The sequence below is a fragment of the Arvicola amphibius genome, chromosome 4, assembly GCF_903992535.2.
Source record: "Arvicola amphibius chromosome 4, mArvAmp1.2, whole genome shotgun sequence".
Lineage (NCBI taxonomy): Eukaryota > Metazoa > Chordata > Mammalia > Rodentia > Cricetidae > Arvicola > Arvicola amphibius.
This window is the reverse complement of record NC_052050.1, coordinates 44,824,394-44,847,189: the sequence shown is the minus strand read 5'-3', so window position 1 is coordinate 44,847,189 and position 22,796 is coordinate 44,824,394. Positions and strand designations below refer to the sequence as shown.

At 49.3% G+C, this 22,796-nt stretch overlaps 1 protein-coding gene across 2 annotated transcripts in view; it reads right to left on the bottom strand.

Annotated features, from left to right (window-relative positions):
- The window catches only part of Abr (ABR activator of RhoGEF and GTPase), a 196,302-nt gene that overhangs the window by 61,670 nt on the left and 111,836 nt on the right, over window positions 1–22,796 (bottom strand). The window contains exons 1-3 of one of the 2 annotated variants that reach the window (XM_038326515.2): window positions 15,591–16,343; window positions 7,830–7,928; window positions 373–558 (exon numbers count right to left, since the gene is read on the bottom strand). In XM_038326515.2, coding sequence (XP_038182443.1) covers window positions 373–558; window positions 7,830–7,928; window positions 15,591–15,725 — 420 coding nt within the window. In that variant the 5' untranslated portion in view covers window positions 15,726–16,343. Of the gene's footprint in view, window positions 1–372; window positions 559–7,829; window positions 7,929–15,590; window positions 16,344–22,796 lie in introns of those variants that run through there. The other variant, XM_038326514.1, reaches the window with a different exon arrangement.

Below are 22,796 nucleotides of genomic sequence, written 5' to 3'. Positions count from 1 at the left end.
GGTCTCAGGCGAATGGTCCTTCTCCTGAAGCCTGTCGTAACGCCTCTTTGTTCACCGAGAGATAGAGGACCTGCATCCTGGCAGAGGAAACTCCATTCCAATTCTCAAAGGACCCCCTATACATATGAAGCAGCAATCCCAAAAACACTCACACACTTGACCCGTCTCCACTTCTATCCCTAGAAACACTTTCAGGGCTCCTCTAGGATGGGCCCAGTTGACTGAAAGATCACAGGCCTAGACTGGCCTCCAAGAGCTCAGAGATAACCCAGGACTCAAGAGAGCCAAGAATGCTACAGTGACCAATCCTTTCCCAAGGCCCTATTTTAACACCAGACTGTCATGGAGATAACGCCCTCATGGGAGACTTACCAGCTTCTGGAAAAGGTGGCCCATGGTGACTTGGCTGTCCCATTGCTGCACCTTGGGGCAGAGGTTGTCGTAGAACTCCTTGTGGATCTCGTAAATATCCTGTATCTTGTAAAAGATGGTCTCGATCTGCTGGATGGTGAGCACGGGCTGGGAGGTGGTGGCTGTGGCCTTCAGGGGTTTCATGGGCTGAAGAGGAAGAGGAACCAAGTGCAAAGGTAGGGATGAATAAAGCAGAGTGTTGGCAGGTCCCAGGCGATTGTGACACTGATTGGCACGCAGTGACGCCCAAGTCCTGCCTAGACGAGGCTGCTGCTAAAGGCAGAGCACCTGAAACACAATTTCTGTCTCAGAGCTGTTGTCACAGGTCCCAACAAGCCATACGCAGAGGGAACCTGATAGCAGCAATCTGCCACAGCAGCCACAGCATGTCCCTTCCCCCATATGAGCTCACAACCTCTAGCCCTTGGCCCGTATACGTTCACTGGTCCATTTAACAGGTCCCTAGTCTCTTCCACAGGGGCCTCATGTCCCAGTCATAAGTCTCCTTGTCATGCTTCAGTGGATGGGAGTGTTGCCTGGGAGTCCAGCTCCTCAGCTGCTTCCCTTTGAGAAACAGAAGGCAGTTCTAGCACTCTGGAGGTAAAACCATGAAGAGACTCAAGACCAGCTCAAGCCGGTCTGTAACCGTAGCACTGTGTACAGCAAGGCTGAGGCAGGAAGACTGCAGACCAGGCTGGGCAGCAGAGGCTGTGAGAGTCTATCTCAAAACAAAATGGAACAACTGGCTCAGGCTCACTTGTGTCTCGGTTCTCACTTGGTGAGGGAGAGGGGCAAGGACACACATGCCACCCTCCTGCTTCCCACATCTGCGGCAGACATGCAGACATTGCTAAGCGAGCAGGATCTTTCCCACTGAGTGAATGTGGTTTTGGTCTCAAGACGCTTTCTCAATGCCTGCTGATATGAAAATGAAAGCAAACTGTCATCTTTGCTTATTACACCAAGATCATCAGGGCCCACAAGTGGAAGGGACAGTGTAGATGGTAACTCAGCCCCATCCCTAAGCACTGCCTTGGGACAATGGGCTTTGGGTGCATGCCTGTGGTCCCAGCTGCCCAGGAAGCCACGGCAGAAGGACCACACCACTATAGCAGTTTGATAACAGCCTGTAAAACAAAGGAAAACCCCCATCTTGAATGTTAAAAAATGAATACACACTATACTACAGTGGGCTAGGAGATAGGGTATAGAAATATGGGCAGGGAGAGTACACATAACCAAGAAAGCAGCCTACGTAAGATATGGCTAATAGTCTTCCATCTGATGGCAGTACGAAAAGGGGTCTCCAACAGCCTGTGTTTCCCTGCAGACCTAGGAGCAGTGGGGAGATGACAGGGGTCCAGCCTGGGCTTACTAGGCTGTCAACTCTCACAGGAGGAGGCCGTGAGCTATCTAACAAGAGAGCATGGTTGAGTCAACTGCTGAGAGAGCTGGCCTGATGAGATCACCTACACTGAGGGAAAACAGTTCTCCCCGGCTCCCTCTGTGCTGTGACAGCCAGCCTCAGGGAGCCACAGGAGCCAGCCTTCCAGCCCCACTGTACTCCAGCTTCCCCTATCTGCTCACAAGAGGATGCCTCAAATACCCAGACAGCATCTGACTTCCGACTTGCTTTGTCCTCCACATTCTACAAAGTCCAGATACATTGACAAAGCCAGGGTCAAGAAGACCCACTGACCCTCCTGACACTAGAACAAAGTGACCTTCCATACCAAGTTCTCACTAGAAAACAGGATGGGAGTCAACCTGGGTTAGGCCAGGCAGTATGGCCTGGAGCCCTGAGTCTGTCATTTAATAGTTGATACCCCATTTCTGGGTGTATCGTCACTTTACCGGCAGGTTTCTGAGGAACTGAAATGGTAGATCAAATTATCAAAAGTCACACATTACATAATGTATCTAGGGCCTGGAGAGATGGCTCAGTGGTTAAAATTGCAGAAGACCTGGGTTCAGTCCTAAGCACCCACATGATGGTTCACAACCATCTGTAACTCCAGTTCCAGAGGATCTCATGCCCTCTTCTTGCCTCTAGCTGGTGCATGCATATGGTGTGTGTAAACTCATTCAGACATGCATGCATACACATAAAAATAATTTAAAAATCTTTAAAGATAATAAAGTATCTAGTACATGTTTGGCATATAGAGGACAAGCAATACTGTTATTCATCCTGTGAAAAATGAACCAAGTCTCAGACATAAGGCCAATCCCTAATACCCAGTGGAATGCCTAGAACACATACAATCCCAGTCCTCATGGGGTTTCCAGTCTAGTAGAGGAGACAAATGAAACACAAGCCAATGATCCAGCATCTAATTATACAGACCAGTAAATGTAATGAAGAAGATAGGGAAAGGACCCCCTGAGGCAGGACAGTCAGATGGCTTCTCCAAAGAGGGGACATCGACTCTCAGAAACAGGGAGGCCTAAAGGAATTGTACTCAAGATTTCTTTGATGGCTGACCTGGAGACAGAAACAGGCTTGGTGAGAGACAGGAGCTGAAGGTTGTCAAGCCTATGTGCAGTGGGCAAGGAGAGGAGAGGAGCTGAGGCGGGGCTGGGTGGACCACAGGGCAGGGTCAAGCAGAGGGAGGGAGCACAGCTTTGACCACACCAATGACCATGCAATGATCTGGCATTCTGCAGAGGGATTTAAGTGGAGGGAACGACAGAAGCCTAGTATGTGGGAGATCATTTTGATGATCCCTGATATCCTTTCTTAAAAACATTAGACTGTATTTGAAAAATGGATTGAAACAAATCAAACAACATGGTAGCCAGTGTGAGGCAGGATAATCCCAACTTGGATCCTAAATCCCAACTAAGTGGTTTCAAGACTATGCTGGAGGGCTGGAGAGATGGCTCAGCTATTGAAGGCTAAGCCCACAACCAAAAATAGAAGACTATACTGGAGCAGCGAAATTAGGGTTTCAAGAAGAAGGGACATCTAATGGGGTCTCTGAAGCTGGATCACACAGACAAGGGAGCAGGTAGAAGGATACAGGGGACTCCCCTTCAGATGTGACATAACAGGCTTCCCTCTTCATCTCTAAGACCCAATGGACAGGTACAAATTGCCACAGAACTCCAAATACACTCATCCTCGCACCTTGGCACAATCCCCAGTGTGGAGGGAGCAAAGTAAATAGAAGAACAGTCCTGGGGAGGCCAAGATTTCTCAGAAGCTGCTGCTGGGGAAGGACACACTCATCTACCTCCTACACCAAGACAGGCCCAACAGCTCTGCTTCCTCCTAAACTTCCCACTGTGTACAAAAGGGGAAGAAAAGTACTCTAACCAGGACCAGTCACACGGACCAGCCTGCACCGGAGGCATGAGACTTTCTCACCAGATGAACGACTTTTGCTCTCACCCCCATTCTCCACAGGGAAGGGGGAAAGGCTGACTGGTCCTCGGTCAGCTATTTTTATCTCAAGACTTACATACAGGCCTCTCAAAGGCCAGTCCCCTCTCTCTGAGCTTTGACCCAACCCTGCCATTAGGTCCAGGGAGCTAGCACACTGGCCACCTCACACACCGGCCACCTCAACTCTCCTCCTCGGTACAGCTGTATGGCAAGGCTGTTCTCAGAGAGAACCCTTGGGTGATCGCAACTCCGACCCTGGGAGCTTCTCTCAGAGATAGGGCTGGGCCAGTTCTGACCTCAGTCATGTCTGCTTTGTTCTCCAGCAAGTGGTCTTTCGAAACAGGAGAAAAGAAATCTGCCCACTTCCTCCACCTCCTACCCATGAAGGTTTGTTCCCAGCCAGGCACAGTTACGAACCTAGCCTTACGTTCAGGGGGGAGGTGTAGTTAACCTATCATGCAGATAAGCAAGGGGAGATGCCCCAGGACTATGACAGATGGAAACAGCAAACATGAAAGGCTAAGAGAAGGAGGCAACGGGGCGAGCTGTGGCAACTACGGCTCCAAGGTGAGACGGACTATAGGCCAACAGTCCACACCTGCACAGGACCTATGTAGAACTACAACCCATCTAGCTTTCTCTTCTTTCTTTTACAGCTCCATCCCCTATCCCTAAACTTGGACTCCTGGACTTCAGGAGTAACAGACATGCATCAGGAACAGTGGCCTTGAAAAGATTACTAACCATGGCCCCAGTCAAAACCCAAGGGCCGGGGACAGAGCCCGGTGTGGCTTTGCCGTCTGTTGTGTCTTTCTGCCTGTGTGTACAGTCTTAGGTACACGGGCCTAATCCTTCATACAGCAGGAAGTACTGAGAGGAAAACAGACACATTGCACTTCCAAGTCACTCCCTGATGGATAAGGGCATCTGTGGTTAAGAGGACGGGGGAGAGAAAGCCAAAGAAACAGTTTTGCCTCAAAGCTAGAACACCCAGGAAAGGCAGCACTAATCTCCCCAGTGACTGAAAGGGAAGGCCTCCAAATCTGTGAAGGTAGGAGAGACTGAGAGGTTTATCCAGAGAGTCAGAGGCTGCCGAGAGCCCAGCCCACCCATTCCCTGGGCCTTCCAGCAATAAATCTTCCTGGTCTCTCCCCCTCTGCTAGACTGAACAGGATGGGAGCAGAGGGGTATGCGCAGTCCTTGTGCCTTTGGGGTTGGAGCTGTTGTGCCTTTGGGGTTGGAGCTGTGCGGAAGGTGTGGCAGGGAGACTCCTCCCAAATCTATCTTTGCTCAGATGAGAACGTCTGATAAAGGAGGTTGGAATTTAAGAGAGGCACGCCTCTCAGGAGTACCTCCTCCACCACTGGGGGGGGGGGGGGGGGGGGAACCCAAAGACTCCTACAGCCTCTGGAGTGCTGAGATTTCATGCACATACCATGATACTCGGCAGGACATCGATTTTCAAACTCACTGTTATCTAGAACACAGGAGGCAGAAGCAGGAAGATAGTTCTGAGTTTGGGGGGTCAGCCTGATCTACATAGCAAGACCCTGTCTCGAAACAAAACCAAAAAGAACACAGGAGCCTTCACCTGTCTTTGCTCAGCTCTGTAGCAAATAGTAACCAGGTACAGGTTACTCTTAATAGTAATAGTAATACAGGTACTATTAATAGTGCCAGGTACAGGCCCTTTTCTAAGAACTGAATACAACGTATTATCTTCACTACAGTCCCATGCAGAGTGCTATTTGTGAACCCAGACTGCAGACAGAAACAATCAAACACACAGTCATGCAGGTAGGGTGTGAGGTGGGGGCTCACAGCCAGGTGGTCCAGTGCCTTTCAGATCTGCATTCTACTAGTAATGCAGTTTGGGATACAGGTCTGTCTGCCTCCTATCTTCAGTACCCAGCATGGCCGTAGGATTACCTGATCTACTCAACCCAGGAGAGGGAGACAGGTGTCAATGCAGCAATGTTTTGCTACAACTAGTTAGCTGTGGTCATCCATGCTCTGAAAACACTAGTGTTTGGACTTTCCAAGGCAGAAGCCATGTTAAATGACTTTTATTATGGTAATGGTTACCATTGTTCAACTTTATTAATTATTGTTAATAACTTAAGGTACCTAACCTGCCTACAGATTTGTACTCATAGGAAAATACACAGTATATCTAGGATTCAGTGCTATCCCACCTTTTGCCGCCATTCACAGTGGGTCTTGGGATAGATCCTCAAGAGAAGGGAGGGGCGACTCTATCATCTTCAGACAAGAAAACTAAGGACCAAAGAGTCTATGCATAGCTTTCCAAAGATAACGTCTTACCTGTTTGTTCTGAGACAAGGTCGCATTTTCTAGCTCAGGCTAGAAAATCTGACTCATGACTGTTCTGCCTCAGCCTATGCAATGCTTGGATTATAAGCATACACTCTCACATCTGGCAGAGTAGTGGTTTTTGAATCCACAAAACATTTTTTGTTTTTGTTTGTTTTTCTCTGTGTAACCCTAGCAGCCCTGGAACTTGCACTGTAGATAAAGGCTGGCCTTCTGAGTGCTGGGAATAGACGTGTGCCCCACCACTACCTGGGGAATCTACAAAACATTTTTAAGAAATAATGTAGTGGGCCAACATGTAAGTGTAACCTTAGCATTTGGGAGATAGAGGTAAAGGATCAGGTGTTCAAAGCTAGCCTCAGCTACAGAGTGAGTTCAAGCCCAGCCTGGGCTGCAGGCTGTATGAGAAAGGGGAGAAAGAGCCGGGGTAGGGGGAAGAAGAGGGGCAATAATAAAAGGTTAAGGGCCCCTGTACATCAACTATACACACACATCCTGACAGCACCTAACCTTTATTGCTGATGATGCACACGAACACTTTTCCCATCTGTTTTAAAATACTGATTCAAACCTCTACACTTTCACAACCCACCAAGGGGCTGAGACGCACAGTGGAAACAATGCACTACCCCTCCATGAACAGCAGGGTAAGGCTGTGTCCTAGTCCTGGCTCTAGATTCAGACCAGACTCCTATCTGCCATTGTCTCCCATTTGGAAATCATTACTTACTAAGGAGACCCCGAAACAAGTTCAGCAAACTGCCCTGCAAAGAAGCTTTACAATTCAATAGCCATTCCTTGGGTCATAAATGTCAAGACACTGAGTGATACCTCTTATTACAGCAAGTATATAAACGTTATCTTACTTAAGAGGACCATCGTCTACCGGTCTACATTTATCTCTGATTCTCTGGGGGATTTTATCTGTTTGCTTTGCTTTGTTTTTTGAGACAAGGTTTTCAGGCTGGCTTGAACTCATTTTATAGCCCACAGTGGCTTCAAACTCATGATGATCCTCCTGCTTCAGATTTTTTTTAAAACAGTTATTTTATGCCATCTGACTATACAACACCCAGAGAAAAGAATTTACACTACACAATCACTCTGCATAATACCCAGACGCATCTAATAAGCACTTCCCTCAAAGGCAAACGCAACGGTGTGGTGCTTTTATCTCTGGAGGCTGTTTTAATAGTCACCACCCAATCTGATTCACACAAAACACCACCTTCATCTTTACCGAGAGCTCAGGCGGGTCTAACGCTTCTGAGCTACAGCACTTTTAAAAACAGACATCTTCCATCTCACAATTCCCAACAGAGAGCCTTCAGGATGGTGCTAATGGTCTCCTTTCCTGGGGAAGAGGAAGGACTTGGACCAGGGGTGATGAAGAAGTCTCAGTTTTAATGACTGGTAGACACTACCCAGAGTTGGGGAAGTAACAAAGTGTCCACAGTACATATCACTGTATCAGTCTATCTACAACTTCACAGTCATCCCCACCCATGAGAGTGCTTGTCCTCCCACACCTGTGTCTTTCCCTGCCTCTCAGTCATGAAAACGCGGCAGTGACTGACCCAGTTCTCAGATGTCCAGCTGTGAACAGTGGCACACTGGTGTGTCTGTCCTGTATGGGTCCCCTTCCTCTCCAATGCCAAGAGCAGTGTTTGAGCAACACCCTCCTTCAGGTACTCACCAGCAACAGGGCTTCCAGCTGGTTAATGTAGATTTCTTCACTGGCCAGAAAGCCTGAGAGAACGAGCTTCCTCATCTCCAGGCCCTTCCCTGCCTCCACCTGCAAGAAAGCAAGCCAAAAGCTCATGAAAGAGGTGCCAAAGCTCAAGACACCGGTTTCTCTGCATTTTTAAAAAATAATTTATTTGAATTTATTTCATGTGCATTGGTGTGAAGGTGTCAGATCCCCTAAAACTGGAGTTACAGACAGCTGTGAGCTGCCATGTGGGTGCTGGGAATTGAACCCGGGTCCTCTGGAAGAACAACCAGTGCTCTCAACCACCGAGCCATCTCTCTAGCCCCTCTCTCTGCATTTTTTTCTCTTCTTTTAACCAACATGTGCAAAGGTGATAAAAAGTCATACGGTTAGCATTATTATTGCTGTCTGTTTTCACACAGAATGCCATTCTGTAGTCCAAGCTGGTCTGGAACCCACAGCAATACTCCTGCCTCAACATCTCAAGGGCTGAGGTTGATGTCTCCGTGCGGTGCCAAGATACTGTATTATAGAAATTTTTGAAAACACTGAAATGTCAAAGAAAAAGCAGCCACCATATTCCTGCTACCGTCTTGTGCTGTTTCTCTCCCACCGTTGCTTTCTCAACACCTCTGCTGCTCTCAGCATTGCCTACCTACCATTGTTGCCTACCATTGCAACTTCCCAGGGGTAACTAGGGTCACCAAGGACCTGCTTTACATGTGCTCTGGAGAGGGAAGAGCACATAAAGACACTCTTTCATGATGAAGGTTGAGTTCGGTTATGGACGGAACAGAAAAGGACAGACACCACCACCCCCACTTCCCCACCCCCCAGGAAGTGATCTATAAACTGAGAGAATGGGACGGAAATGAGTAGGAGAACCCTGGCCTTGGGGCACTTGTGCTGGTGTCTTCTGTCCTAGGGACTTAGCACCGTCACTGGTGTTAGCTGTGGCCGGCCTGTGCTCACCTCAGCCATTCCTTAGGATGTAAGGCGTAGACCTGTGCTAGATTTCCCTCGCTCTTGAATTCCTGTTCCCTGTGGTGTCAGTCATGCCTTGTTAAGCCAGATGCCACCAACCAGCACAGTGGTTGGTACAGAGAAGAGTGTTAAAAATTTACCTTCAGTGAAAAACATCTAATTTTCACCACGTAGAACCCTCAAGCTTTATTCCAGGCTGCTCTCCAAGTCTTTCTCCCTCCCCTCTGCCATGTTTGGAAGTTTCCTTGTCTATCTCCAGGATTGGTTTCTCCCACCTAAGTTTTTCTAACTGACCTCTGAATTCTCCCTCTCTCCAGCCAACTGCAGTAAGGTCAATCTCCCAAGAACACCTTCTTTTCAAAGACTTAATATAAATACTACAAAATTCAGTTAGGAGAGATAGATTCACTTATCTGTCCATTCAACAAACGCCTTTAATCCCAGCACTCGGGAGGTAGAGGCAGGCGGATCTCTATAAGTTCGAGGCCAGCCTGGTCTACAAGAGCTAGTTCCAGGATAGGCTCCAAAGTAGCACAGAGAAACCCTGTCTCGAAAGAAAATCCAAAACCAACCAACCAACCAACAAACCAGTTACTGAACGAACGCATGGCAGCCTCAATGGCTACATAGGAAACAAGAAAAGCCCTGTGTCTGCTGTTACCTGGTTTATAATCTAGTAGGAGAGAAAGACATAGAAAGAAACAAAGATAAATAAAGAGGACATAAACTGTGACATGGGCTGCAGCGTATCGCAGTGGCCTCAGGGTCTTCCCCAACTCCCAATCTCTTCCAGGGCCAAAGCTAGGCATGCTCAGTCCCTGAAGCTGGGTTTTCCCTGATGGTGCCTGATGCATTCTTCTCTTGGCTAAGTGACACCTCTTCTTCACAGCACAGCTGAAGTCTCACTTCCTCCCCCAGCCTCAGCACCTAAAACCTGCACAGCCTTGATGGTACCTGCCTGGCCAGTGGGTGATCTCCCTCAGGCCTTTGCAACAACTGCATTACACTCTTCTTCCCCATCCCACCTGACCTTTACAAAAAAGGCTTTAACCCCTCTCCATACTTGCCTTTCGGCCCTCGGACACCCACACTGAAATGGGTTCTGAATTTCCCCATTACACAAGAGAAACATCAGAGACTGTAAAGAGGCAGAGCCTGGACCCACCCCACGTCCTCCGATACCAACTCCTCCACCTTTCACCCTTGGGATGATTTCCTCCCTCCCTACACCTTTTCCAAGCTTGTACTTTTCTCTCAAATAGCTCCCTTCTGGGCATCAAATGCATACCCTTAATGTAAGCTAGAAAAGTGTCTCAAGCCATCAGAAACACCTCAAGCCACAAAGAAAACCGACCCCACTGTCCCTGATGGCTTTCTGAAGGCGTATTCTTCACACCATTTCCCGAGTGGTTCAAATGTCTGAAGGCTGCCCGGTCCCCAACTCTCCAAATTGTTATCTCACCCTAAAGTAAAGAGAACAATGACTCCACAGGTGTCCACATGTGGCTCCCTCAAACCTATGACCGTGTTACTAAGGGACTCAGTGAATATGATTAAATATAAGAAGATTCCTAAGTGGACCCTTAGGAGCCAGAGGGTCCTTATAGAGGGAAGTAAGAGAGCAAACAATGTGACAACGAGGTGGTGGGGGGTGCTAAATTGCTGGCTAGAGAACGGGAATGCAGGGGAAAGGTGAAATGGATTTAGTCTTTGAAAGCTTCCAGAAGCTAAGCGGGACACTAAATCAGGGATGTTTCTAGCTGCGAGTTTGTGCTGATTTGTTTCGGCAGCAGTAGGAACCCAGGGCAAACTCCACGCTTGGGAAGGGCAGTTATTTATCAAGGGTTTCACCAGGACCTGTGCTAAGTGCTCCGCACTGGCATCTCACAATCTGGTAGGTGTAACCATTAGGGCCCTGAGGCACAGACAGTACAAATGGCTGCTCGGAGACAGCCGGGCCTCCAACACACACTGGAGTATCCATTAGAGTTTGTAACAGGGCTCCAGCCCTCAAGTCAGATGCATAGTGCCTCCCCCTATCCCCTTCCACCCCCGCTAGTTGCTTCCTAAACCTGACCTGCACTTACCCTCTGTGCTGGAAACCACTGCTCCCCTACATTCCTCACTTGTACCCTGGCACCCAAGGATTCACCTGAGCATTTGGCAAACATCTTGTAGAGAGGTGAGCTCCTCGGTGCTCCTTAGATTCTGGAGAACTGCACCTGCAGGCCTTGCTCCAAGGAAACCTTCTTTCGCCCTGGAGCAAGACCCTCTGCCTCCTAACGCCCATCTTAACAAGACCCTCACCTCATAATCCTGTCCTAAAACTGGTTTTTTGAAATGAGATCTGGAAGACTCACTCTTAAAAGGTAATAATCAGTCACCCCCAAGAGTCCCCTCGCTGGGCTACACTCCTAAAATTCAAGCTAGGATGGGGTGTAGGCACCTGAGAATTTAGTGATGTGAAGTTAACTCTGTAAATTTTACTAACAGCTAGCACTGAAGAGACTTCCATCTTTGGACAAGGGACGGATTTCTCGAGGTCATATATGTTTCTGCGTTGGGACATTCTGGATATAGATGCACATGGTTCTTGAGTTACTGCCCGGCTTCTGCCCTCTTGTGATGTAATCAATAAACTTCAAACAAACAAACAAATAAATAAATAGCTGTAAATTGACAACTGTTTCTTTCGTCCTTATGGGGGATTTGCTTGTCTCTAAAATACCAGGGCTCAGCATTCATTTGCTCCTTCGCTACTACATGCTGGACACTGGTAACACAAATGCAGAGACGGTTGCTCTCCAGAGAGGCCCATGTGCACCGAAGCCCCTGGGCTCTGACACACAGCTAGCCTTTCCCCAACACAGGAGGGGTAACACCTCTTTCTCTCCAACCAGGGCTTACAAACTGCAGCCCTAGTGAACCTCTTCATTCCCAGCAATTTACACAGTCTGCTAGGCTGAAAGCTTGTCATTTTAAGGCCTCCAGGTCACTGTGGTAGCATCTATGGATAAGCTGTGGCCAGCTCTGGGCTGGGCTGCCACAGCGTTCAGGGGCTAAATAAAGCCTCCTAAGGTTTGGTTCTAGGCCAAGTCAAGAAACAATCTTTCCATGCCCTTTTGAGCAGGCAGGGCCAGTTCTAGCTGTGCTATAAAGCCACAAGCTAAGCAGCGAGGGTCTTAGACTTCACAGACAGCACCATTTAGCCCAAGGGCCACACCAGTTTGCAAGGGACACTCAGCACAGCTGTCCTGTCATACCTAAGAGAGTACAGTACACAGAGTCTCTCGTCTCCCCAAATGCCCCTTCTCTTGGTGGTAGATTTTCACCTTCCACCTTACTGCTACCTAAAATTTGGAGCAGATTCACATACTCCATAGATGTTTAAGAACCTTAGTTGCTCATGTCCCACCATCACAGCCTTGCCACACTGGCATGTTAGTTACTTAATATCATTCTTTACAATCGAATTTTTTTTTTGAGACAGAGTACTTCTACATGGCCTCAAATTTGTACTCCTCTGCCTCAGCCTCCAAGCACTGGGATTAGAGGTATGCACCACTAAATGAAGCAGTGCTGATTTGCTTGCTTTCTCTTCTTTCTTTCTTTCTTTCTTTCTTTCTTTCTTTCTTTCTTTTCTTTTCTTTCATTTTTTTTTTTTAGAAGTTCTCACCATGTGGGCCAGACTGGCCTTGAACTCACAGAGATCCTCTTGCCTCTGCCTCCCAAGTGTTGGCATAAAAGGCGTGATCTACCATGCTCTTCTAAGTACTGATTTTTCTTAAATGCAGTCTTATCCTAAGCCTTATACCAAATCATAGGAATGATGTATGAGTCCGATTTTTCCTCATCTACATTAAAAACATATACTTAACTTTAAAACATATATATCAAGGTGTCACCTAAAACTGTCCCTCAACTCACCACCTAGGAGGCCCATACTTCAGGAAACACCAATAGGGTGGTGGGCCTCCCTGAAGCAAAGGTGCTGGAGCCGATGAAAAGACCTGAACAGTCATTCAAACAGGAATACAGGCATTTCAGACAACCCATTCTCTTTAGCACAGAATACCTGAAGAGTTAATATGGAATACAAAAGGGCTTTTTATTCCTGACAAATGAGTTCCTTGAAATAGCAACTTCTACCAGGCCCCACCCGTCAGCCCTATCTACCTTTAAATAGAACGGTGTGAAAATCTTTTTGGAAAAGTATGCACCATTTTACAGATGGGATGTGATGTTGCTATCAGTATCTGCATTATGAGTTTACAGATCGTTAACTCCTGAAAGGAAGCTGGGTTGTGTGTGAGATGTATCAAGCTCCAGCTATGGCTCTGGAGAGAACGCCCAGTCAGATTTGCATCTGTCCCTTAGGAAGATGAAGCACCTCGGAAATTACAGCGAAAGCAGGGTTGATTTATAGGGCTGGCATCTGGGCAAATGCACAGTAGCACAACTACTGTTTAAGGTAAGTACTCCTGGAATAAAGTAATAGCACAGAGCAAATGGCCTTGGATTCCTACCAGCTGCCACGGAGGAGCGAGCCAAGCCCATCTGCAGCCAGGACGCTGGAGCATCACCTAGAAAGGCCCTTTGGTCCCTGCTCATGTGCAAACATGTACTTGGTCCAGCCCTGACACAATCAGAAGTAGTCTCTCTCCTCCTCTGAATCTGGGAGTCTTCTTGATTCGGCTTATGGTTTGGAAATTACTCATAACCCTGTAGTTTCTCCTGCCTCAACCTCCTGAAGGCTAGTATTACAGGCAGTCACCACCACAGTTGGATGCTGGTATTCTCTGATCAGAACACTTCTCACGGCCTGAGTGCTTTCTTACTTCACTTTCCTATCTATCCCCTGTGAACTTGACCCTTGACTCTGGGAGGAAGGACCATGCCTTGTTCACTTGTCTCCTCCACGGTGCCAGGGCGAGTGCTTAGGCTAGAACACAACCTGACAGCACATGTTGAATGAAACGATGGGCTTGCTTTCCACTTCTCTGCAGCCTTGGGCTAAGGCCAAGCCTGACGGAGGAAGCAGATGTTAAGAGAGGTATTACAGACGAGCAAGAAGCTCCCAGGCTGAAGCTAACTCCAGAAACACGGAAGCGAGGAAGAGAAGTGAGAGGGAAGGGAGGGCTCTATCCAGGCATTATGGGACCTGGGAGGAAGGATGATTTCAGGCATGCTGTGTGGCCAGGATCCCTTCGGCAACCATGTGCCACCTATCAAGGTCAGGAACCTGGCACAGCTTTTGTGTGTCCCAACAAACCTCAGTCATTCCAAAAATTCTCACTGGTCCAAGTCATACGCCCAGTACCACGCAGTGGTCAGCAGTGTCAACCCAGAGAAAGGATGCGCCTAGGAGGCAGCATGAGTGGTATTGAGACCTGTGCTGGGAGGGCCCGGGAGGTTCATCGGGAACCTTATCGACTGGTCATCCCATGACTGCTGAACTCCCGGCATGCTTCTTGGCTCATAGAGAGACTGGTGGGAAGACTAGAAAACCTAAGTACAGAGGTTTTGTGGGTCCAATGAGGGACACGACTTAATCTGGTGCTCTAAAGTAGCACCAGATTACCAAACAGAGATGAGGTGCCAGGATCCCACTGCAGCTCCCACCCAAGTCTGCAACACTGCTCCACCCCAACCCCGCCTATCTGCCACCTACCTAACCTGGGTCTGCAGTCTATTCTTAGTCTCCATTAGTTCCTTCTTGGAGCCACACCAGAGTGTGGGCAGGGTGAGGCGGTGATCATCCTATTAGGTAAGGGAAGACTCAGGGAGTCTCAGACACCTAGTCCTGGTAATGCATTGAACACCACACCCTCTGGGGCCCATGTGGTTAGGCAGCTGGCTTTGCAGTGTGCATACTCCCTGCTACAGTCCTCATAGGCCCTCCCCTCCAGACACAGAAGAGAGAAATGACCGGCTGTGGCTAAAGTTCTTAGAGGTAGGTGTAGGTGAGAGACCAATGTATTTCTCCAGGTTCCCAGGGAAGCTGTACCCCTGGGGAAAGGACGGACAAGGAAGAAGACAAAACTCTTGGCACAGCCCTTCCCTCCTGATGTACCTCTCTCTCCAGGAGCTCTGCTGCAGGTTACAACCCTAGAGGAAGTGGGCCGTCCTGCCTCTGCCCACCTTGGGGAAACTGCTTACCTACCTGACAGTTGTTCCCGCCCCTTCTCCAGCTGATTCAATTATTTTCCTTCAAGAAAGCCCAAGTGACCTCAGACTCTTGATCTTCCTAAATGACCACTTGCATTAGTCAAGACACACCAAGTCACCAGTTTCCTCCTTGGAAAAGGGGTAGCTCCCATGGTCACACTTTACAAATACCCTTATCCTCTGGTTGCCACGGAAACAATGAATTATTGCCCACCAGTTTCAAGTCAGTCAGCTCCTCTGGGGGCAATAGACTCACATCAGTGACAGGCCACCAGGTGACTCATGTCACAGCCAAAAAGATCCCCTAACACAGCTGACAGAGGGGAAAGCCAGCAGTCACTGCCCCTGAGGACAACTGGTGCAGGGCAAGCAGGCACTCCACCTCTCCCTCAAGAACAGCTGCTGAAAGAGCATAGCCCTCAATCCTCTGGCAGGAACGTGCCAGCCCATCTCATGCTGAGTTGGGCTCTTCCACTCAGCCATGAGGCTTGTGCACACATCAGCCATTTCTCTCCAAACACGGTTTCAGCATCAGTCAAGAGCTGCCAGCCCTGCCCCCTCCCCACAAGCATCCAGGGCGTGTCACATTCCCACCTTCACAGCCACCAAGAAGGGGGACCCTGAGCCAGGGCTGGTCGGGGTTCCCAGTTCACACTCCTCCAGGAGAAACACATCTTCATCCTCCAGAACCTTGTCCAAAAAGCCTATTGCCTCCTCTTCCTCTTCCATGGCAGCCAGAGCTGCAGAGGGCAAACAGGAAGCAGGGTCCACGCAGCGGTGGCAGCGGCGGCGGCGGCAGCAGCAGCAGCCGCGCGCGCCCCAGCAGGGAGGGAGGCAGGCAGGGGACGGGCAGGCGGGGAAGAGCTCAGGGCAGGCCTACACCAGCATGTTGGCCTCCGCGGAGTCGGTCCTGGCACCTGGCCACCAGCTCGCGATGAAAGGCTCCATTATGAACCTTTTCCTGCTGCCGCTTTGCTTTCCAGCCGTCCTGCGCGCCGGGCCCGCCTCCCGCGCGTCCCCACCCTGCGAAAGGGGAAGCGGGGCCTCTGGGAAGCAGCTCGTGGACAAACGCAGGGCAGGGGCGACAGCCAGCACCCTCCGTGGTTCGTTCCTTCCTCAGCCGCCGCTCTGCTCGTCCCAGGCCCGCTGCCGGGCTCGTCCAGGCGCCCTGCCGCTGCGCTGCCGGCCACACAGAGCCCGCCCTTTCTGGACCCGGAGGCCCGATTGCTCCAAAAGCACAGGAAACGCACGTCTTGACTTGCGAGGTGGAGCTGCTCGTTCCTTCTGTGGTCACCGGGCGGGCGAGTGGCTGGCGGAGGCTTCTGGAGCGGAGGAGGAGGGAGGGAGGAGGCCGCAGACAGGCCGGGCGGGCGCAGGGGGAGGTCTGCTTCCCAGAGACAAGCTTTATTTACAACTTCTTGCCGGAGCCCTTGGGCAAGGGGGAGCAGCAGAGAGGCTTCCCCCAGAAGCCACCCTTCATCCACCCAGTCTAGGTTCCCATGGGATGTCACAAGCCAGAGCCCCCTTCGCACCCGGCCTCAGGCTCCAGTACCTTCGCAGAGAGGAGGCCCACTGCCGGTGAGAAACCGCAGTTGCCATTGCACCACGGTAGAGTAAACGAGGCTTTGTACTTGTACAGGAAGGCACTGGCCTGCTTTATGCCCAACTCAAGCCTAGTGCCAGACAGGGTCCTAAGCACACGTCACTGGGCACTGGGAACCACCCGGGAGCCACATCAAGGTCAGGTGCTACTGGCAACGCCACTTTCCACTTTCTTGGAGTATTTTTGCGCCTCACAAGAGGAGGGCCAGCCCTACAAGGCCAGGACACGCAATCTAGGACAGGTGTATTACCCACCCTCCCAGCTCCCAGATTGCTTCCCTCAGTGTCTTCCATATTCCAAATTCATGCAGAGGGTGAGGCTCACGTCCCAGGCTCACCCTGACCTTAAGAGACACACCCCCCAGTGGGGGAGGAGTCTAGGGCCAGCTGCCACAGCTCTTCCACAACTCAACATCCAAGACAACTAACCATGGGCATATCTTTAGCACTCATTCAAAGTTCAGGCAGGGCAAGCACGGAGCCGCAGAGGGCCTAAAAGAGCTGAAGAAACCACGGCAGCTCCAGCCAATTAGTGTTCCCCAAAGGCAACACAGGCTCAAGTTTGCAAAACCTGTATTCTTCATGGTTTTAGTTTTGTTTTGAGGCAGGATCTCTGTACGTGGCCAAGCTAGACTTGTTTGTTCTTTTTTACTGTACATGTATGATTGTTTTGCCTGCCTGCCTGCTTCTCTCCCTCTCCTTACCCCACTGTGTGTGGGCATGGGGGGTAGGGGGGTGGATATGGGTGCCAATTGTGTGTCTCATGCTAGCAGTGGTCAAAAGGCATCAGATCCAGTTCAGATCCCCTGAACAGTAGTTACAGATGGGTGTGAGCCACCATGTAGGTGCTAGGAACTGAACCCCAGGTCTTCTGCAAGAATAGCACGTGCCTGTAACCACTGAGCCATCTCTCCAGCTCCCTACGGTTGTTTTTGAGAGAGGATTTCTCAGTGTGGCTCTGGCCATCCTGGAACCAGCTATGTAGGTCAGACTGGCCTGAAACTCAGAGACCTGCCTGGCTCTGCCTCATCCCGTGTCATCACACACAAGGGAAAATATGAATGGTAAAATAAAATCTCCTGACTTTAAAATGAAAGCAAGTAATTTACATTTCTTATATTTTTGGTTGTGAGCCTAGCCTTTAACGGCTGAACCATCTCTCCAGACACACAAAAAAAGCACAGCACACTAAACCACATCTTTGCTCTGAGCTAGGCTTAAGGATGGCCACACTGCCTTTATTCTTGCAATTGGTTGTTAGCTGTGGTTATGTGGGAGGAGTTTCTCCTAAGGGTCTCTCTGTCCCATCTCCTTTTAGAAAATTTGGCATCTTGGAATAAAATTCGGCTTCATATACCAATCTACCACTATTTTATCTTTGTAAATCTGTGTAACAGGTGCCACCAACCAGGTGGTGCAGTTTCTGAATCTGTCCATCAAAATCTCATGTGCCGTTTATGACCAGCCTTTCGTACACAACACATTCACTTGTCAGTGGCAACCATATGGCCATAGGGCAGAGTCAAACTGTTGAGGCCATTTCCAAAGGAAGGCAAACCATCCCAGCTGGGACCCACCATGCCAACTCCTCTCAACTCCACTGGGCACCTTGGCTGAGGAGGGAGGGGAAATAAAAGGGAATGAGTAGAGTTATCCTACTCTTTAAAAAAATTTCTGGAACTCTGAAGTCTGGAGGAGGCTCTTGTCATTCTGTCAATAATAGAAAACATGCCCTCACCAGATACAGGCTCCATCCTGCCACCAAAACTGAAACAGTCTGAGAAAGGTATGATGGGCTCTCTGGGGCCTGGGCCAGTCCAGGTCTGTCCCACCAGTGCCCTGCAAAGGCATCTCCTACCCATCATCCACTGCTTTCTCTCTCGGTCCAGTTTTGCTCTGACTGGGTTATAAATAACCAGATATCTGAAGGGCCCTCTCAAGCCACAATCCCTCATTTGGTTTGGGAACAGCCAGGCTGGGCATTCCCTAGGGCACAAACGTGCCAACTCAGGGCCCAGAGTTACAGGTTCTTCTGCCTTCTACCCTGGGGGCTCTACATGCGCAGCATGCAGTGCCCAAACTGGTCAGAGCAGCGGGAAGCACAGGACGATATGGTCCATGTCCCTACTGCAAATCCAAGAGAACCTTAGCTACCTTGAAGCAGCCTAATTTTAGAGTACCTTAATTTCTCCACAGTCCTATTCACAGTAGACTCAGCACCCACTTCTTCCCTAAACCCTGGAGCCTCACAGAAGCTGCTCCCCAAACATCCAAGGCTTAAACTACCCCACCCACTTCAACTAGTTGGAAATTCCAGTGAGTAACAAAAATGTCCCCTTCGGTGGACACAGAGGCTTCATTCGCAGGCCCTCAGTCCTCCCTCTGGAGGGGAAGTGACTCACAAATCCCCAGGGTGTTCACTCCCTTTCCCTCTCAAATGTTCAAGAAGGCCCCAGACCTAGGTTTCCTTCCTACTTTGACTGCTCAGCCTGGTTCCAGACTCTTCTCTCTAGAGAAAAGCCAATATGACCCCTGCCCTCTGATTTTCTCAAAGTCCTCGGGCTTCTGGGGCTACACAGTGGGTTTAGGCCAATCTTTACTCTTGCCTTCTGTACACATGACGTCATGGCTCAAGGTCCTATCCCACAGCCCTGGGAGAACTGATCCCATCTCACTGTTCTGCCAATGTCACCCTCTGCCACCTCTAGGCCTGAGACCTGCATAGGCAGATGGATCTCCTCACCTAGAAGTCAGAGCAGCAACCCCTCAGCTCCTCAAATCCAGACCAGTAAGTCTCTCCTCTTCCCCACCCCAGCTTCCTCTTCTGGACTCGCCACTTCCATCAGTGGGCTGTCATCCTATGGTTCCTTGTGCCTGTGGCCCCACACATCCCTTTACAAATTCTTTGGTTCTTCCATATTTCCCTCTTCCAAACCACAACCCAGCTAGGCTTTGCAACACCTTACACCTATACAGCCCTAAAAACATTGCATTGAGACTCTTCATTCTCTCTGTCTGCTCACTGGTCCACGTGCACTGGTACCCCAAGGAGGCCTGCATGTGTGACCAAACCCCTACCACTGTTATACCCTCAAAGAACTGAGGTGAGGGACCTACGAAAAACAGGAGGGAGTGAAAAAAGGCATCCATACCAAGGAAAAACTGCACTGGGGAGTGTCTGCTAATCAAGTCTGTAAGGGGGTGGGAGGAAGGAGAAGGCCATGTGTAGGGAGCTGAAGACTGCAGGCTCTGAGAAGGGAACCTGGTAGGCTTCTGAATAGCACCTGGAAACAGGGATGTCTTTGTAGGCAAAGGGAGGAAGGCCCGCGTTAGAGTTTCTTCCTTTCTTTCCCTTTTGGTGCTGAAGCTGAAACTCAGAGCCTTGTTTAAGCTACATCACATCCCAGCCCTAGGGAGGGTTTCTTAAGGAGCTTCAGAAGAAGTTAGGGATGGAAGAGAAAACAAGCAGGAGGTAAGTATCAGAGGGCAGCTGAAACAGGAGCATGAAGGACAAGGACCATGGACTTCCTATAGCAGGAGGTACCAGTCAAGACTTCTGACACCTACTAGCTCCCTATCTCAAAGCCTGCAGTGGGTTGTCTCTGTCTCTCTGTCTCCGTCTCTGTCTCTCTCACAAAGACACACACAGACACAGACAGACAGACAGACACACACACACGCACACACACACACGGAGGGCTTTCCTCACACTCAAATCTCCACCTGCACTCCCTTAGCAACTCAATGAGCCAGCACTTATTAACTGCCTACTGTATACCAGGCATTGTGCTCACATTCAGAATGTAGTTGCAAACAGGGAGCCGTGCCCTTTGTGAAGCTGATGGTCTTAGGAGCAGAATGACCACGTGATTGACTCCTAAGGCTGTGCCAAAGGAAAGGCAGGACTGGGGAGGGGCACATTTTAGTTATGCTGCTGTGGTACAACTCCAGAAAGGGTAACATGGAAATGGCTATTGTGATTTTAAATGTTCACACCCTCTGACTCAGCAATCCCACTCCAGGGAATTGCCTGAAAAAAGCCCTGCTGGAAGGGCACAAAGGTGTGTGTATAAAATGTTGGCTGACGTGAGAAGGCAGCAAAGGCTGCCACAAGTCCAAATGTCTGAGAGTGGAGCCAAATCTGCTGTGATGGCTCACGAGTAAGTCTGGCACTCAGGCAAAAGGAAGAGTTGGAGTCCTAGGCCTGTCTGAGCTATACAGTGGTCTACACGCACACACGCACACCCCCACACGCACGCATGCACACACACCAATCTCAAACAACACAAAACAGTGGCTTGATGAGGACTAGTACTGTAACTCAGTGGCAGAGTATTTGCCCAACTGTGCAAGACCCAGGTTCAATCCCAAAGACTATCCCTCTTCCGTACCCCACCTTTAAAAAAAAAGCAGAAAGAGGAAGAGGGGAGCTGGTTAGATGGATTTTGGTATAACCATAGAACGAAATACCACACAGTCACAAAAGGAATGTAGTAGATCTTAGTTCCAGGTATGCAAGTCTTTACCAAATAAAAGAACAAGATATCTACCAATAGTATGATCTCATTTTAATACATAGTCTACATATGGAAAAAGATGAGAAATAAATAAACCCAGTAGCTCTCTGTAGGATGTGAGCTTTTACATACTAGATGATGTATTTCTGATCGGTGAGAATTTTGAGTGTGTAATCAGAGAAAATAAAGTTATAAAAAGAAACGTGGGGGCTAGGGTGTAGCTCAGTCACAGAGCGAGTACTTGGCATTCTCAAGGCTGTATAACTGTTCCCCCTCCCACACATACACACAGTGCTATGGCGGGAATTTAGAACGAGCTGGGGGGGCACAAGCAGGTGCAACTGATATAATAAGTGAGAAGCCATGGGAGACTCCCTGGAGGTGGTGACACGAGAACCCAGCCCTAGCTGAGCATGGCGATACTTGCTTGAAATTCTAGCACTTGGAGGCTAAGACAAGGGTTACAAGTTCGAAACCAAACTGGGCTACATAGGGAGACTCTGTCTCAAAGAAACAAGGGCAAGGGACATAGCTTGGTAGTAGAATGCTTCCTTCACATTAAGTCCTTACCTTCAAGCCTCAGAACACAATAAAGTAAAGTAACAATGAAGGAATGGGCAGGCCACATTGATGGAGACTGGGAGACAGTCAGGGAAGTCTTGTGGGAGTTATTATATTCCAAGTTGGAGGTTGGTGGTGAAACTTCAGAGGCCAGCAAAGAATCAAGTGATCAAGTCTGACAGGGTGGGAGCCTCTGGATTTCACCATTATAGCCGCAGGAAAGGTGGGGAAGGATTCCAGGCGAGTCGCATGACCATTCTCTGGTGTACCCCTCATCTGACAACACGTCACTCATTCTCAATGAATGCTCACTCTGTGCTCAACAGGAAGCCACTAAGTCAGACCAAACAAGGGCAGCTGACTCAACCCATCACACTGGTGACAAGGGCCAGGCACATTCCCATCTCCAGGATTTGCCAAACACAGTTTCCTTGGTGTGAAGATATTAACCCAACTCTTCCGGCAGAAGCTCAAGCCCCACTATGAAGCTGGGGAGCCTGGCAGGCCCCTGGAGCAGTGCCAAGGCAGGTGGTGTCAAGAACCAGAATCTCACCCTCCATACCCTTGCTCCTCCCTCTTACCATCATAGCAGACATGAGTCTGGCATGGTGGCTCATGGCTGTCAAGTTCTAGGGAGAAAGAGACAGAAGAGCTGCCATAGGTTCAAGGCTAGCCTGGGCTATAGTGTGATACTGTCTCAAAACAAAACTCAATAGCATAAAGCTATTGGGTATAAGTCAATGCTGTTTATATAGTAAAACTAACAAAATCAGGGACTGGAGAGATGGCTCAATGGTTAAGAGTGCTTACTGCTCTTCTAGAGGATCTGGACTCAGTTCCAGCACCCACACGGTAGCTCACAACTCTCTATAACCCCAGTTCTAGGGGATCCAAGATCTGCTTTTGGCTTCTATGGGCTCCTACACACTTGTGGTGCACATAAATTCATGGAAACATGTGCACGTGTGCACGCAAGCACACCACACACACACACACACACACACACACACACACCAAATAAGTTGTTTTTTAAAATGTAACAAAAGCACTCAGGATTCAGGAGATGGCTCAGGGAATTCAGTGCTTGGAACATGATCCTGATCATCTGAGTATGGATCCC